The 14328-nt window shown below is 58.3% G+C and overlaps 1 protein-coding gene and 1 non-coding gene across 3 annotated transcripts; both read right to left on the bottom strand.

Moving 5' to 3' along the window:
* Nucleotides 1-4828: 4828 nt before the first annotated feature.
* RPL12 (ribosomal protein L12) lies at nucleotides 4829-7944 on the bottom strand. 2 transcript variants are annotated; one of them, XM_027905110.1, is made up of 7 exons: nucleotides 7854-7944; nucleotides 7691-7764; nucleotides 7046-7144; nucleotides 6240-6321; nucleotides 5565-5651; nucleotides 5007-5119; nucleotides 4829-4923 (listed from the first exon to the last, which is right to left on the bottom strand). In XM_027905110.1, exons 1-7 carry the CDS (start codon nucleotides 7888-7890, stop codon nucleotides 4918-4920), a joined length of 498 nt encoding a protein of 165 aa, XP_027760911.1. In that variant the 5' UTR covers nucleotides 7891-7944; the 3' UTR covers nucleotides 4829-4917. The 2 variants fall into 2 exon arrangements, with proteins under 2 accessions (XP_027760911.1, XP_027760910.1); XM_027905109.1 differs by lacking the exons at nucleotides 7691-7764; nucleotides 7854-7944 and adding an exon at nucleotides 7251-7340 and having other exon boundaries at nucleotides 7046-7180.
* On the bottom strand, nucleotides 6469-6596 carry LOC114068760. The gene has a single exon (XR_003573666.1). It is a non-coding gene; the product is annotated as a small nucleolar RNA SNORA65 (small nucleolar RNA).
* Nucleotides 7945-14328: the final 6384 nt, after the last annotated feature.

Here is a 14328-nt window from a genome sequence, read left to right as displayed (position 1 = left end):
AATAGGAGACCGCGACACCGCCCACCCGCCGCACGCCGGCCAATGGCGGCCCCGCGCTGCCGTCGCGTCACCCCCGCCTCGGCCAATGGGCGCGCGGCGCGCCGCGGGGCGGGTCACGTGGGGCGGCGGAGGGGCCGCGCGCGGGCGCGGGAGCGGGAGGCGCGAGAGGTGACGTCACGTTCGCGGGAAGCCGCGTGCCTCCGGCAGAGGGGGCGGGGCCGCGCTTAAAGGGGCCGCGCTCCACCCCTTCCCCCGCGGGGAGGGGGACGTACCGGGAGCCCCACACACACACCGGGAACCCCCCACCGGAACCCCCGGGGACAGGGACACCCCCGGGGACAGGGACACCCCCGGTCAGACCGGGAAATCCAGGACCGGAGGCGGCCGGGGAAGCCCAGGCGCGGTGCCCGGCGCACGTGGTGCGGGCGCTCCTCGCCGCGTGGAGCCAGGCGGGCCGACACGGGTGCGGGCACACGGACACACCCCCGGTGCCGTGCGCGGGAGCCGCGGCCCGGCCGGAGCTCGGTGCGGGATCGTGGAATCGTGGAATGTCCTGGGCTGGAGGGACCCCCAAGGACCATCCAGTCCAACCCCTGTCCCTGCTCAGACACCGCAACAATCCCGCTCTGTCCCTCAGAGCCTTGTCCAGAGGCGATGGAAGGGCCGAGCCGCAGCCCCGGGGCGATCCCGCACACGCCGCGGGCCGGGCGGGAGGAGTGCGGGGGCACGGGGGGCACATCGTGACTGCTGCCCCAACCCTGGAAGTGTCCGAGGCCAGCTTGGACGGGGATTGGAGCAACTTGTGCAAGTGGAAGTTGTCCCTGCCCGTGGCACGGGGTGGAACGAGATGGGCTTTAGAGTCCCTTCCAACCCAAACTAAGCTGGGATTCCATGATTTCCGTGATCTACTTGTGACCGACGGCAAAACCAAGTTACAAATCTCTGGGGCAGAGATTTTCTCTCCTGAAAAATGTGAGCAGGGAGGGTGGGTTTAACCCTGGAAGCATCTGAATGAGTCAAATGTTAAATCCAAGGATGAATCCTGCTTTTCTGAATCATCCCTGTGATGCAGCAGCCCCACGGGAGGGGGTTTGCCTCGAGGCTGCGTTGATGAACCAGGGAAATGAGGCACGGGAAGCTGTTTGGAGCAGCCCATCATTGCTCACTGACCCCCAAGATTTAGGGAGCAGCTGATTCTGCAAGTGCTGCCCCACAGAACGAGCACAAACCTGGGCTCTTCCCTCACAGAATCACTGAGGCTGGAAAAGACCTCTGAGACCATCGAGCCCACCTGGTCCCCAGCCCAGAGCACTGAGTGCCACGTCCTTGGACACCTCCAGGGTGGGGACTCCTCCACTCCCTGGGCAGCCTGTTCAGTGCCAACCACCCTCTGGGGGAAGAACCTTTCCCTGAGATCCACCCTGACCCTGCCCTGACACAGCTCCAGCTGCTCCCTCAGCATGGCATGAAAGCTGGCCACTGGCTGGGATTTCAGCTGTGCTTCTCTTTTATTCCACGACTGTCTCACAAAAAGGCCCGACAAAGAGCTGGGGGAAAAGCAGATGAAAGCACAAAAAAACCCCAAACTCTCCAACTTTCACACTCCATCAGCTGAGGCTGCAAAAAACCCAGTGCTGCTGCACCCAGAGCTGGGGACAGGCAGGGAATGAGAGGCCAGCACAGGCCTGGACCACGGGCAGAGCTGTGGAAGGACAGACAGATCTTTAAATTTGTGGGTTCTGCAGGGACCCCCATGCCCAGGAACACCCAGGTCAGGCTTTGGTCACTTTTTTAGGGATGAGGAGGGTCCAGCTCCCCTCTCCATGCACTGGGATGTCCTGTACAATTTGTGTTTCCAATTCGTGGGTCCGATAAAAATGATTTTGTTTTGCTCACACCTTTCCCTCTTTCACTACAACCAGACTTCAGGCTCTGTGGTCCTCAGGTCAGCAGGGCAGGGACCCACATTTCATCAGGAGAAAAGGACACAAGTGGATCTCCTCAGAACCATAAAGGCACCAGGCAGCCCAAACTCCCCCCACAGACCCCTGTCCAGCCGGGTTCCCCCGGGAGCTGCCAGCCTGGCCTCGCTCCAGAGGTCCTGGCAACTCCCTGGGAGCTCAGTGCTGGTGCTCCAGTGAACATTCCATATGGCAGGACTGTGGTGGGAAACGTGGGATTCACAGCTCCTTTTGGCTGGCCTTGCCCCCGACCTGCACTTTGGATCTCGAGAGGACAGGGAGGAGAATTCCCCCTTCCCAGGAGCCACCTTTGTGATGTTTGACCTGTTTCATTGCCAGCAGCAGAGCAGGCAGGAACCTGGCCCTGTGAGAGCAGCAGTTTGGTGTTAAATCACGTGGAAATGTGATTTCTGAAGGTCCCACTGGCAACACAACCTGTGTTTGATGCTTCACAAGCAGCACGAGACACAGCCCAGGTTATGTTCCTGATTAAACTGGAGGAAACGCAGACTCACAGAGTGGTTCAGGGTAAAGGAACCACTGGAGGTCACCCAGTCCCACCTCCCTGCTCCATAGGGGCCCCTGGAGCATTCCCTCAGGATTCTCTCCAGATGGGTTTGGAATATCTGCAGGGACAGACACTCCACAGCCCCTCTGAGCACCTTCTCCAGTGCTTGGTCACCAGCGAAGTCCTTCCTTGTGTTCAGGAACACAAAGGTTCAGTTCCACCAAACCAGCTCTGCACCACCCACAGCTGCTGAGGAACTGCAGTGCCTGGAACACCAAAAAACACCCCATCAGCTGGACATCCTTCAGGAACAGCCACTGCCCCAGGGGTGCCCATCTCCTCCCTCCAGCCTGGGATGGAATTCCCATCGGGATTTTCCTCTTCACAGAGGCTCCAGCTCACTCAGCACCGGCTGTGTCTGGCACAGCAGCCAATTCCTCCCTGACCCACTCCCTCCTGCTGCCCCAGCACCTTCCTGCAGACCCTGGGCAATAATCCAGACCCCAGGAGAGACATTTCAGCAGCCCAGACAGTGCAGGTACCACCCTCTCCTGCACCCCCCTGCAAGTGGTGGCAGAACTATTTTGCTTCCTCCTCCTGCAACACACACCCCTTTAGAGTCCTGCTCCAGCCAGGGCATTTTCCTCTGGGGCTGTAAATTCCCTGTAGGAATAAGTGAGTGATTTGCAAAACTGAAGAGACACCGGCAGGAAAATGTTGCTGAACTGCTGTCACCACTTTGCAGGGGAGGGAAAGACCCTGCAGAACGTTCTTCTAAATCCAAGGCACACACAGCTCAGCCCATTGGGAAGAATTTCATCTTTTTCTGCGGTGCAAAAATGGACCTAAATTAGGTTTCATTGCTGGTTTTTTCCCCTGTTAGGGCTGAAGGGAACTGCAATCATGAGCAGCTGGTAATGGGGCTGTTACAATATCCCAGTGCCAGCTAAAGCACTTATTTCAGGATCATTTCACTTCACATGCAGCAGAGCTTTTCCCAGCCTGGAGGAGCAGGTCATCCATGTGCTGCTCCAAGGGAAAATCCAGCCTCTGGAGGGAACAGAGCACCATTTCCTCAGGATCCTTGGTTGTATCCACTCCCAGTAACACCCAGAGCTCTCAGCTGTGAGAGCCAAGTGTCAAACACCAGAGAGTACAACGATTTTCAGCACCAAGCTTGGAATACCCAGGAACATTCCCAAATGTTTAACAGGTCAGTGTGCTCCAGGTGAACTGAGGTTCCTCCTGGGACCAGATCCCCAGACAGCATTTACATCTCCTTAAGAGTTCTGCCAAAACAGTGCATTTTTAGTGGGGCTCTAACCCTTCTGATAGTTGCTCACTGTGGTTCTCAGCAGCCACACTTCCATCCCAATCCCTCCACGATGGGCACAGACACCTTTCTGCCAGCTGTTCTCCCTCTAGTAGGGATGGAGCCTTCCCTCCAGGAAGGGGTTACTGATGGGACAAACTCCTCTCATCCACGAGCAGCAGCTCCTCAGAGCAGGCTGGGCTGGCACAAAAAGCCAGAATATTCACTGCTCAACACCAGATCTGGGGCTCAGCCAGGGTTTAGGGGCCATTTCTTATTTACAGAATGTGTGGGAGAAATTTAAATGGCTCAGAGAGGGGCTGCAGGGCTGGGCTGCTCCCCCAGCATCACCAGTCAAGGAACTGGGCCCTTAACAACACGGGATTCCCCTCACACAGACTCACATCTCTCAGGATGCAATAAACCATAAAATAAATTTAGCTCAAGAACTAAAATGCCTGTTCTTGTCCTGGTCACCAGGAAAATAACCCAGAACTTCCTCTGCTTCAAGGCATGGGCAATTTTGAGTAAAAAAACTCCAGCCTGCTCCAGCACCAGAACCATCCCCACCAGCACCTGGGCCAGAGGCTCCTCCTGGTAGTACCGACCTTGAGGGCAAGGGAGGGATTGCTGGGCACATGGAGCTGCTCTCCTGGCTCCAGTGGGAATGCTGACTGCACATCCATTCCTTGGATTCATTCCTGATAGGGACCAGTCAGGGCCCTTCCACCCCACAGGCATGTGCAGCTACCCCAGCACAGGGTTCAAGGAATCTCCCAAGTTGGAAGAGACCCTCAAGGACCATCCAGTCCAACCCCTGGCCCTGCACGGACACCCCAACAATCCCACCCTGTCCCTCAGAGCGTTGTCCAAACCCTCCTGGAGCTCTGGCAGCCTTGGGGCTGTGCCCACTGCCCTGGGGAGCCTGTTCAGTGCCAACCACCCTCTGGGGGAAGAACCTTGCCCTGAGATCCACCCTGAGCCTGCCCTGACACAGCTCCAGCCATTGTCAGCATGAGACAGGGACAAACTGGACCAGCACCACCGTTTGCAGACAACTGGGTCTTTTATTAAGCATTTAAAGTGCTACAAAAAACTGAAGGAGCCTTCACGGGGCAACTTCCTTTTCTGCAGTCTTAGCTCTGTTGGAAGAAGCAAACACAGCTCATTAGTGGACTCATTTAAGCAATTAAATCTGACAAAGCAAACAGAGCTGGGCACTTACAGCCGGGCACTCGATGGCACCACTGTTGATGTCGTCAATGATGTCGTGGGGGTGTCTGCCATCGATGCTGCAGCCCACAGACTGGGCAGTGCCCAGGATCTCCTTGATGGTCCCTGCAGCAGGAACACATGGCTTGTCAGTGCTTTAGCACAGGGGAACACCTGAGGAACTTACTTGGAACACCTTGGGCCAGTGGAAGGTGTCCCTGCCCATGGCAGGGGGTGGAAAGAGATGAGCTTAAAGGTCCCTTCCAACCCAGACCAATCTGTGATTCTGTAACACAGAGAACTCCTCACACCCCTCAGCTGTCCCTCCCTCTGGGGGTTTGCAGGCTGGAGCTCACCAGGAGACAGCAGGTCACTTATCCAGCTCTCCTGTGCTGGTTTCCCAGGAAATGCACCACAAGTGCTACCTGTGCCTGTCCCTTCCCTGCACTGGGGCTCCCAGCCAGCACAGGTTTTCCCTGTGGTGCAGCACACACAGCTATGGGCCCTCCCAGGACTGGAGCAGACCATGGAGCAGGCAGAGGGAGCTCTGTCTCCCAATCCCAGGACTCACCCGAGAGCTCCCGAGCCAGGGACCTGTGGCGCATCTGCCGCGCGATGTTCACGATCTCGTCGAAGGTGACGCTCCCGCTGTGCTTGACTGTGAGGGGACAGAGCAGTGAGGACACCTGGCACAGGCACTGCCAGCAACCCCTGCTGCCTCGGGAGCACCATTCCCACTGCCCTGACTCCGTGGAAAGCTGGCAGCTCCCAGCTCCAGTGGGGCTGCCATCAGCGCTCCTGCTCCCAGGCTGTTACACAAAGTTACCCACAACTCTTTCCTGAGTTGGCATTTTCTGCCAGCTCCCCTCTGGCCGTACCAGACCCCACAGGACAGGCACAGGTACCTGTTTTACCCTGTTTGTGCCCAGAGAAGCTGTGGCTGTCCCTGGATCCCTGGAAGTGTCCAAGGCCAGGTTGGACAGGGCTTGGAGCAACCTGGGCTAGTGGGAGGTGTTCCTTCCTGTGGCAGGGGGTAGGACTGGATGAGCTTTAAGGTCCCTCCCAAACAAAACCAGTCTGGGATTCCAAGATTCTGTGATTTTCTAAAAACCAGAATCCTGGCTGCTCAGGATACAGCCCTGTGGCACCAGTTTGCCAGTTTACACTGACTAACCCCAGAGGAAGGTACTGGTGTTCCTCCCTGTTACCCCCAAAACATTCAGAACCAGAGCCAGGGAGCACTTACTGTTCTTCTGCTTCTTCCTGTCACGAGGGGGCTCCTTCAGAGCTTTGATAATCAGAGCAGAGGCAGAAGGAACAACTTCTATCTAAATGGAAAGAGATTAATTCCCCCCCCATTCTGCACACTAATGAAAATAATCAACCAAGCAGTCATTTAGCTCAGCAAAACCAACTGCCAGAGCAGTGTGGGTTGGGTTAGTTCCCTCACACACCACATTTCCTGGGATGCAGGCACCTGTTCCCAGGTTTTCGGCACAGGCCTCCCCACATCCAGGGGAGAACTGCTTCCTGCCTGGGGCTTCCTCTCAGCTCACCACTGGAATGTGCCAGCCACGGAGATCAGGACAGGCACGGTGGCAGGTGGCTACTGGGTTAGTTAGTTTCATTTTATCTCCCACATATCCCAATTATTTATTTTCCATTCTATGGGTTTTATTTATATTTATGTCGCCTGAAATAAGTTTTTCTTTTGCTGGTACTATTGAAGGAAAAATTTATCTGTGCAGGAAGCAACAGCAGCATGAAAAGAAGGTAACAGCAGGATAAAAACTGAACTTTGGCACATGAGGGTCTCTTCCCGTGGACAGGAGCCTGGCAAGCCCCAGAATCCACACACATCCCCCACCCACGTTTTAAGGTCTTCCCAGAAGACCCCCACACACGCCTGTGTGGCACTCATTTTATCCACCTCGGAAGGATGAAGGGCTGAGTGGACCCTGCCGGGATTTGGGGCGGTGGCAGGAGCAGGGGGTGCCCGGGGGGGGCTCCACCCCCGCCGCACACGCGGCCCCTCCGCTGGCGTTGCGGTACCTGCGCTTGCCTGTTCTGGATCGTGAGCTTCACCGTGATCCGCAGCCCCTTCCAGTCGCCCGTGGCCTTGGCGATGTCATCGCCCACCTTCTTGGGGGACTGAGGGGCGACACGGGGGGGGTCACACAGAGCTCGGCTCAACCCCGAGAGCCCCAGGGGTGTCCCAGGGGTGTCCCGGCTGCTCCGCTCTGCTGCGAGGTCGTTCAACACCCTCTTTTCTCCGGAACCGCCCCCAGCACTTCCTGGGACACGCTTCCCACCTCCCCTCCCGGGAACACATTAATGTCCCCCCTGGACACGCTTCCCAAGCCCCCATCCCACTCCTCTCCCCGGGACCACGCTGATTTCCCCTCTGGACACGCTTCCCAGTCCCTCATCCCCCAGGGACACCCTTCCCGCCCCCTCTCCCGGGAACACACTTGTTTCCCTCCTGGACACACTTCCCAGCCCCTCCATCCCCGGGGACAGATCTTCCACTCCTCCCACGGCCACTCTTCTTCTTCCCTCTTCCCCCCCTCCAACACCCGCCAGAACAGGTTTGTCCCCCCAGGAACACGCTTATCCCCCCCTGGACACGCTTCCCACCGTTCCCTCCTCCCTCGAGCTCGTCTCCCAGCCCCTCGGTTCCCCGTCCCCGGCACGTACCAGCCCCAGGGGTCCGATCTTGGGGGCGAGCGCGGAGGTGGCTCCGACCTCCCCTCCGGTGCAGCGCAGATACACTGCGGGGACAGCGCCGCGTCAGCCGCGCCCGCGGGCCCCGCCACCGCCCCGGCCGCCCCTCCCGAGCCACCCCCCGCCCGGCTCGTACCGACTTTGATCTCGTTGGGGTCGAACTTGGGCGGCATCGCGGCGGATGGGGCGGATGGAGCGCGATGCGAACTCGATCCTGCAGGGAAGGCGAAAGACGGCGCGAGGGCCGCGGGCCGAATATATACCCGCCGAGATCTCGCGAGAGGTCCGGAGAGCGGGGACAAATGCCGAGATCTCGCGAGATCTGCGATTTGTACGTCCCGGGATGGATCTAAACATATAAATATTATAAATATAGAAATAGAGATATAGATAAAAATAGAGATGTGGGGAGATGAGGATGGAGATAGAGAGAGATGTAAACATAGAGACAGAAATAGAGAGATAAATAGATATGGATCTATAGAGATATAGAGAGATATAGAGGTGTATAACTAGAAAAACAGAAATATAGATAGAAATAAATAGAAATATATAAAGTTTTAGATAGAGATATTAAGACATAAATACAGACACAGAAACAGGGATAGAGAGAAATATATATAGAAATAGAGGTATAATAGAAATAGAGGTATGGATTGAGATAAATATAGACATACGGATAAAGATACATAGAGACATCGACAGATCAGATGGATGGATGGATGGATAGATAGATAGATAGATAAATGTTTTATAGATCGATAAATGATTTATAGGTAGATAAATGGGCCAAGACCAACTGTCTGAGGGTCAATAAGGCCAAGTGCCAGATCCTGCACTTGGGTCACAGCAATCCCACACAAGGCTCCGGTCCTGGGGAAGAGTGGCTGGAAATCTGCCCAGTGGGAAAGGCCCTGGGGGTGCTGGTTGGCAGCTCCTGAACGTGAGCCACGTGTGCCCAGGTGGGCAGGGAGGCCAATGGCCCCTGGATTGTACCAGCCATGGTGTGGCAGCAGGGCCAGGGCAGGGACTGTCCCCTGTGCTGGGCACTGGCAGGGCCCCACCTCCAATCCTGGGGGCAGTTCTGGCACCCTCATCATTTCAAAATGTGGAATACATAAAAATTTTCTTCAGAAAGGCTGTTCTTTGATGTTGGATCTTTGTAGCTTTCAATCCTAATCAACCAGAAGGGAGATTTGATTCGTGGAACAGCATCTTGTCGAGCTCCAAGTGATGTCCAGGTGTTAGAAAAACAAGTTACTTGTTGGTAGAATTGCCTTGTTGAGGTTTGGGCCTGGAGATGCTTCAGTGATCTCAGAGCCAGGGGGAGGTGAAAGCCTGGGGAGAAGGATGTGCCAGTGACAGTGGGCACAAAGAATGCAGCATTTACAGGCCACAAGGACTTGTGGCAGAACTCCCAAGATAAGGAAGAGAAGCAGCTGAGGGAGCTGGGGGGGCTCAGCCTGGAGAAAAGGAGGCTCAGGGAGGACCTTCTTGCTTTCTACAATTCCCTGACAGGAGGGGGGAGCTGAGGGGGTCGGGCTCTGCTCCCAGGGAACAGGGACAGGAGGAGAGGGAACGGCCTCAAGTTGTGCCAGGGGAGGTTTAGACTGGATATTAGGAAATTTTTTTTCATGGAAAAGGTTGTTAAGCGTTGGCACAGGCTGTGCAGGGCAGTGGAGGAGTCACCACCCCTGGAGGGGTTCAAAAAACCTGTGGATGCAGCACTTGAGGACATGGATTAGTGGTGGACGTGGTGGTGATGCTGAGGGTTGGACCTGATGATCTTAAGGGGCACTTCCAACCTTAACAACTCTGGGATTCTGTGGAAGACCTGGTTCCTCTGGAGAAGCACTAGGTGGGTGACAAGCACATGGGAGATGCTCTGGCACACACACTCTGCTGTCACACACACACATTCTGTGTCACACACACACTCTGTGTGTCACACACATTCTATGTCACACACACATTCTGTGTCACACACACACACTCTGTGTCACACACACATTCTGTCACACACATTCTGTGTCACACACACATTCTGTCACACACATTCTGTGTCACACACACACACTCTGTGTCACACACACATTCTGTCACACACATTCTGTGTCACACACACATTCTGTCACACACATTCTGTGTCACACACACATTCTGACGTGTTCCTCCTCCTGAGGAAGGCAGAGCAAAGTGCTGTGAGCACAGAGCAGGGTCTGCAGGACATGAAGGGCTCAGGTGTTGCTGAGAGCTCTGGAATGGAGAGTTGGGCAGTGCTGGTTTAACTCCAGTCTCCCAGCTCTGAGGGAGGGAGTGACAAAGCAGGTTGTAGATTCCTGGAGGAGGTGGCATTGCCATTGCTTCAGTCAGTCACCTCAGCACTGGTGGGTGAAGCACTGGAGAGCTGTCACTAGAGGACAGACCTGCGCTGGCTCTGGGGGGTGATCTGCAATTCCAACTGGGATTTCTTTTGGACTGTGTGCTTGGCAGGGCTGCTGTTTGCACGAGTCCCCTGCACCTCCATCCAGCACATCAGAACTGCTCCTTGGGCCGCGGGTTCACCTTTTCTTTCTCATTCTCAGCCTGTTTGTGAGCTCCGTTCTGCAGAAAATGCAGTGCTATAGTTGGGGGGAAGAGCAAGAGCTGGTGGAGTAAAAGTAGCAGTGGATGATGCAGGAAGGTGGGAAGGTAGCAGTGGATGATGAAGGAAGGTGGGTTGCTGATTTCCGACACAGTGCTCCAGAATCTTCCCTCTCCTCATCAGACACTATCAGAGAAGTCTCAAGTCAGGATTTGGTGGATAATCTTAAGAGCTTGGATATTTTTAGCCACCCAGTGACCAGTCTCTGCTGGAAGCCCATGAACTGTGCACAGATCACCCAGGAGATGAGTGACAACTCTCCATCCTCACCTAAGTTCACCCATAAGAGCTCTGCAGTTTGCTCCCACTTGCTGTGGAGACCCCCAGGAGCGTGTCTGGGGCTGCAGCCACAGCTCCCTGACCCCTGGTTCCTGTGGGAGGGGAGAGTCTGGAACAGCCCCAGGACTGAGGGACCTGCTCTGGCCAGAGGGGCCCAGGGAGGCCTCATCCAAAAATCACGTTGGAGCAGAAAGTGTCTCTGTCACCTGATGGCATCGATCCTGTGGGGAGCTGGGGCTGCTCCCAGCACAGATTCACATTTCCTCTGTGCACGGGGGTGTGGGGAGTTCCCCATCACCATCAGTAGGCACTGATCCCCATCTGTGCGTCGGCTCCGGAGCCTGAAGTATAAAAATGCTGCCGTGATTCCGGTCCCACCTCAGCCCTTCCCCCAGAGCAGCCTTTAAACTGCAGCTGGTTTCTGCTGGTGGGTGTTTGCTGCCTTTTTCCTTCTGGAGTGGGGGATGGCTGAAATCCAGGGGCTGTGGAACAGGGGTGGAGCTGCCACGTGCTCGGCTGTCGAGGTGTCACCTCCCCCTCCTCGTCTCTGTCAGACTGGGAGGAGCTGGAGGATCTTGGACTCCTCCAAGGGAGTTTCTCATTGCAGAGCTGTCCCGGGGATGTCCAGGCACCGGGAGACCTTGGACCCTGTGCTGGAGTCACCTGATATGTGTGGCCTGGTGGGGGTGGTGGGTGGGCAGTGCCCAGCACTGGGTGTTGAGTGCTGTCCTGGGGACTTTCCACAGCAGCAGGGCTGGGTCTGCGTGGCCCTGGCTGAGCCCCGTGGGCTGGAAACGTCCTGGGGACACACCGGGAGCAGCTGGTGCTGGGGGGGCAGGAGGGGAGCATTGGGGTGCTCGAATGAGGGCAGGAGGGGTTTAGGAGGGGATCACCCACCCGCATCCCTCCTCATGCCCCCCTCACCTGGCCATGGGTGGGCAGAGGGTGCTCAGCATCCCCCGGGATCCAGGAGGGGGGAAGGAGTCAGGCTGGCCCGGGAATGAGACACGGCGAGGCAGCGGGAGGGTGGTGGGTCCCAGCCACCCTCTGCAGAGCCCCATCCCCGCAGGGAGCCCCCCCTGTGTCCCACTCAGGGACCGCACGGGGAGTCCCACGAGTCACGATGGAGGGGGAGGAGGATCGAGACCTGCTCGGCAGCAACGCCACCCCCGCTTCCCACCGCCCCCTCCGCCCCATCCTGTGACCGCCTTCGTGCCCCCGGGCCGTGCTGGGGGTGATAATGAGTGACAGGAGCTCAGGACAAGGTCCGCCGCCTATCCGTAAATAGCTGCCAGTGCCAGCACTTCCTGACGCGTCGGCAGTGCCCGGGCTACCCTTTGTCCCCAAAGGGCCACCACGAGTCCCCAGGGTCACCACGAGTCCCCAGCCCCACGCAGGGGGATTAGCCATGGATGGGAACAGAGCAGCTGGAGCATCCCGCGGGAGCCTGGGCACTGCCGAGCGAGGATGCCCCGTGTCACCACAGAAGGTGCTCGGGCGTTTTTAGAGGTTGCAGAAAAAAAAATAATAAAAGAATTTTAAAAAGGCATCTTCACGCTTTGCCCCCATCCAGCCCCAGCTGTGCAGCCCCCTGTGCTCAGCACAACCATCCCCTGCCCTCGGAGGGCTCCGGAGCCCGAGGGGGCGGTGCCGGTCGCTCTCCGGGGTCACCCCCTGCCCCAGGGGGGTGTGAAATGGGTGCAAGGCGGGGCTGTGGTGCCCACGGCTGACCCCGTCCCGCGGCAAAACAACAGTGACAGAAATGGTGCTTGGGGAACGTGAAGAACACAATGGATTTGGAAATGGAAAAGGCGGAGAACAGCGGGGTTGGGGTCAGTGGAGGAGGAGCGTTCCCGCTGTGCCGCTCCAGTGCCCGCCGGGTCCCCGGGGCTGGGCTGGAGTGCGTGGGGGGGTTCTCGCCCCCTCACCCCACCCTGGGCACGGCCACCGCCCGCCCCCGCCTTCAAAAGGACACGGCCGTGCCCCTGTTCCCCGTGTGCCCTCAGAGCGATGGCAGCGGGGCCGGAGGCCGCCAGGGAGTGCGGGATCTGCTACGAGGCGTATTGGGGTGCCGGGGGAGCCCCCCAGGAGCTGCCGTGCCGGCACTCGCTGTGCCAGCGCTGCCTGCGCAGGCTGGTCTGTCGCGCCGCCACCGTGGCCTTCGTCAGCTGCCCCTTCTGCAGGATGGTGACGCTGCTGCCCGAGGGGACCCCCGGGGTCACCCCGGCCTCGGGGACCCCTCGCGGGGAGGAGGAGGATGGGGAGGAAGGCGGCGGTGCCCCCCCAGGCTCCGGGCGAGGCTCGGAGTGGCCCGTGGCCGTGGAGGTGATGTGCCCGTCCCACGGCCCCGTCTTCGCCGTGAGCGGCTCCGTGTCCCCCTGCGGGCCCCGCCGCGGCTCCGAGGCCCCGGGCGCCTTCGTGCTGGGGCTGCTGGGCCGGGGGGTCCTGCTGGACACGCAGCCCCCGCTCGCCTCCATGGAGAACCTGCGGCTCGGCTTCGCCGTCGGCATCCTCGTGCTCATCGTCTCCACCTTCTTCCTGCTCGTCTTCCTCAAGTAGGTCCGGGTGGCGGAGGCGGGGGCTCCCACGCAGCCCCAGTGATGGACACAGCGGCTCAGCCCGTGGATACCTCGGGACACGCGGCCCGGCCGGGGCTCGGCACCCCCTGGATCCAGCCCGGCCGCTCGGGGCCCGCAGGACGCTCGGCTGCCCCGCACACGAGCCCCGGGGCATCAGACTCTTTAAAAATTAACTTACCGCAGCTCTCTCCTTCCTCCCCGGGGTCTGGCCGTGCTCGTGTTCCATTCCTGACATTCCCGGCCCCTCCGGACCCCACGGCAGCGGCTCTGCGGGAGTCACAGCGGGGGCCGCGCTCACCTCCCGGTGGAAAATCCCCCCCGGCTGCACCTCAGTCCAGCAGGCATCGGGAACGCGGTGAGAGGGAACGGGAAGGGTCCTGCAGTGCTTCCCTGGGGGTGAAATTGTTCCCAGGCAACTTTCCTGTGGGGACAGAGCCTGCAGAGGGACGAGGCAGCTGGAACGAGCCGCAGGGACTCAGCCATTAAAGCCAGACGTGGGCCCAGCACCGTGTCCCGTTGTGTTTCTGTGAATCCAGCACAGGCAGGGCAGGGCTGAGCACCGAGTGGAGAAGGGGCTCCTCTTCCCCACCTTCCCCTCACAACTCCCCCTTGGGCACATCCTCAGCAAGATCCCTCCCTCTGTCACCAGAACTCAGCACCCAGGATCAGAATTGGCCCCTCCACAGCCCCAGTGACAGCAGCATCCCCTCCTTGGCCCTGGCATGTCCACCCCTCGCAGAGCCTGCTGGCTCCCTGAGCTCCCTCACCCCCACCCATCCTGCACCCAAGGCAGGTGCACACAGGGGAACAAACATGGTTAATTCAGATCCTGAGACTGGGAGCTCCAGGCCGAGGCAGAGGGAGATGGCAGGGTGGGAAAGGGGTTGTGTTTCCTGCTGTGAGAGGGACAAATTTCAATCTTTGCTCCAGCACCCCAATCCCTGCCCAGGGCTGCACCTTCAGGCGGCTCCAGAACAGCTTGGGGGGAAGCCTGAGCTGCTGCCAACCCCCCTGAGATTCCCAAAGTCCCCCTTCCCCAAAGCCTGAGGAGAGCCAGGTGAGTGACTCCTGTGACCACCTCAGCTCTTCTGTGGTTCAGCTTCTCACAC

This window comes from Empidonax traillii, unplaced genomic scaffold (assembly GCF_003031625.1).
Source record: "Empidonax traillii isolate 1590-97213 ecotype Southwest subspecies unplaced genomic scaffold, ASM303162v1 scaffold1123:size177737, whole genome shotgun sequence".
Classification (NCBI taxonomy): Eukaryota; Metazoa; Chordata; class Aves; order Passeriformes; family Tyrannidae; genus Empidonax; species Empidonax traillii.
The sequence above is the reverse complement of the archived record's forward strand: the minus strand, read 5'-3'. Positions and strand labels throughout refer to the sequence as shown.

Coding starts and splice junctions, on each gene's coding strand:
- RPL12 (XM_027905110.1), bottom strand. CDS start 7,890: ATGCCGCCCAAGTTCGACCCCAACGAGATCAAAGTCG. Junction 7,765..7,853: donor CCCCAACGAGATCAAAGTCG/GTACGAGCCGGG, acceptor CTGTCCCCGCAG/TGTATCTGCGCTGCACCGGA. Junction 5,120..5,564: donor CCTGGCTCGGGAGCTCTCGG/GTGAGTCCTGGG, acceptor TTCCTGCTGCAG/GGACCATCAAGGAGATCCTG.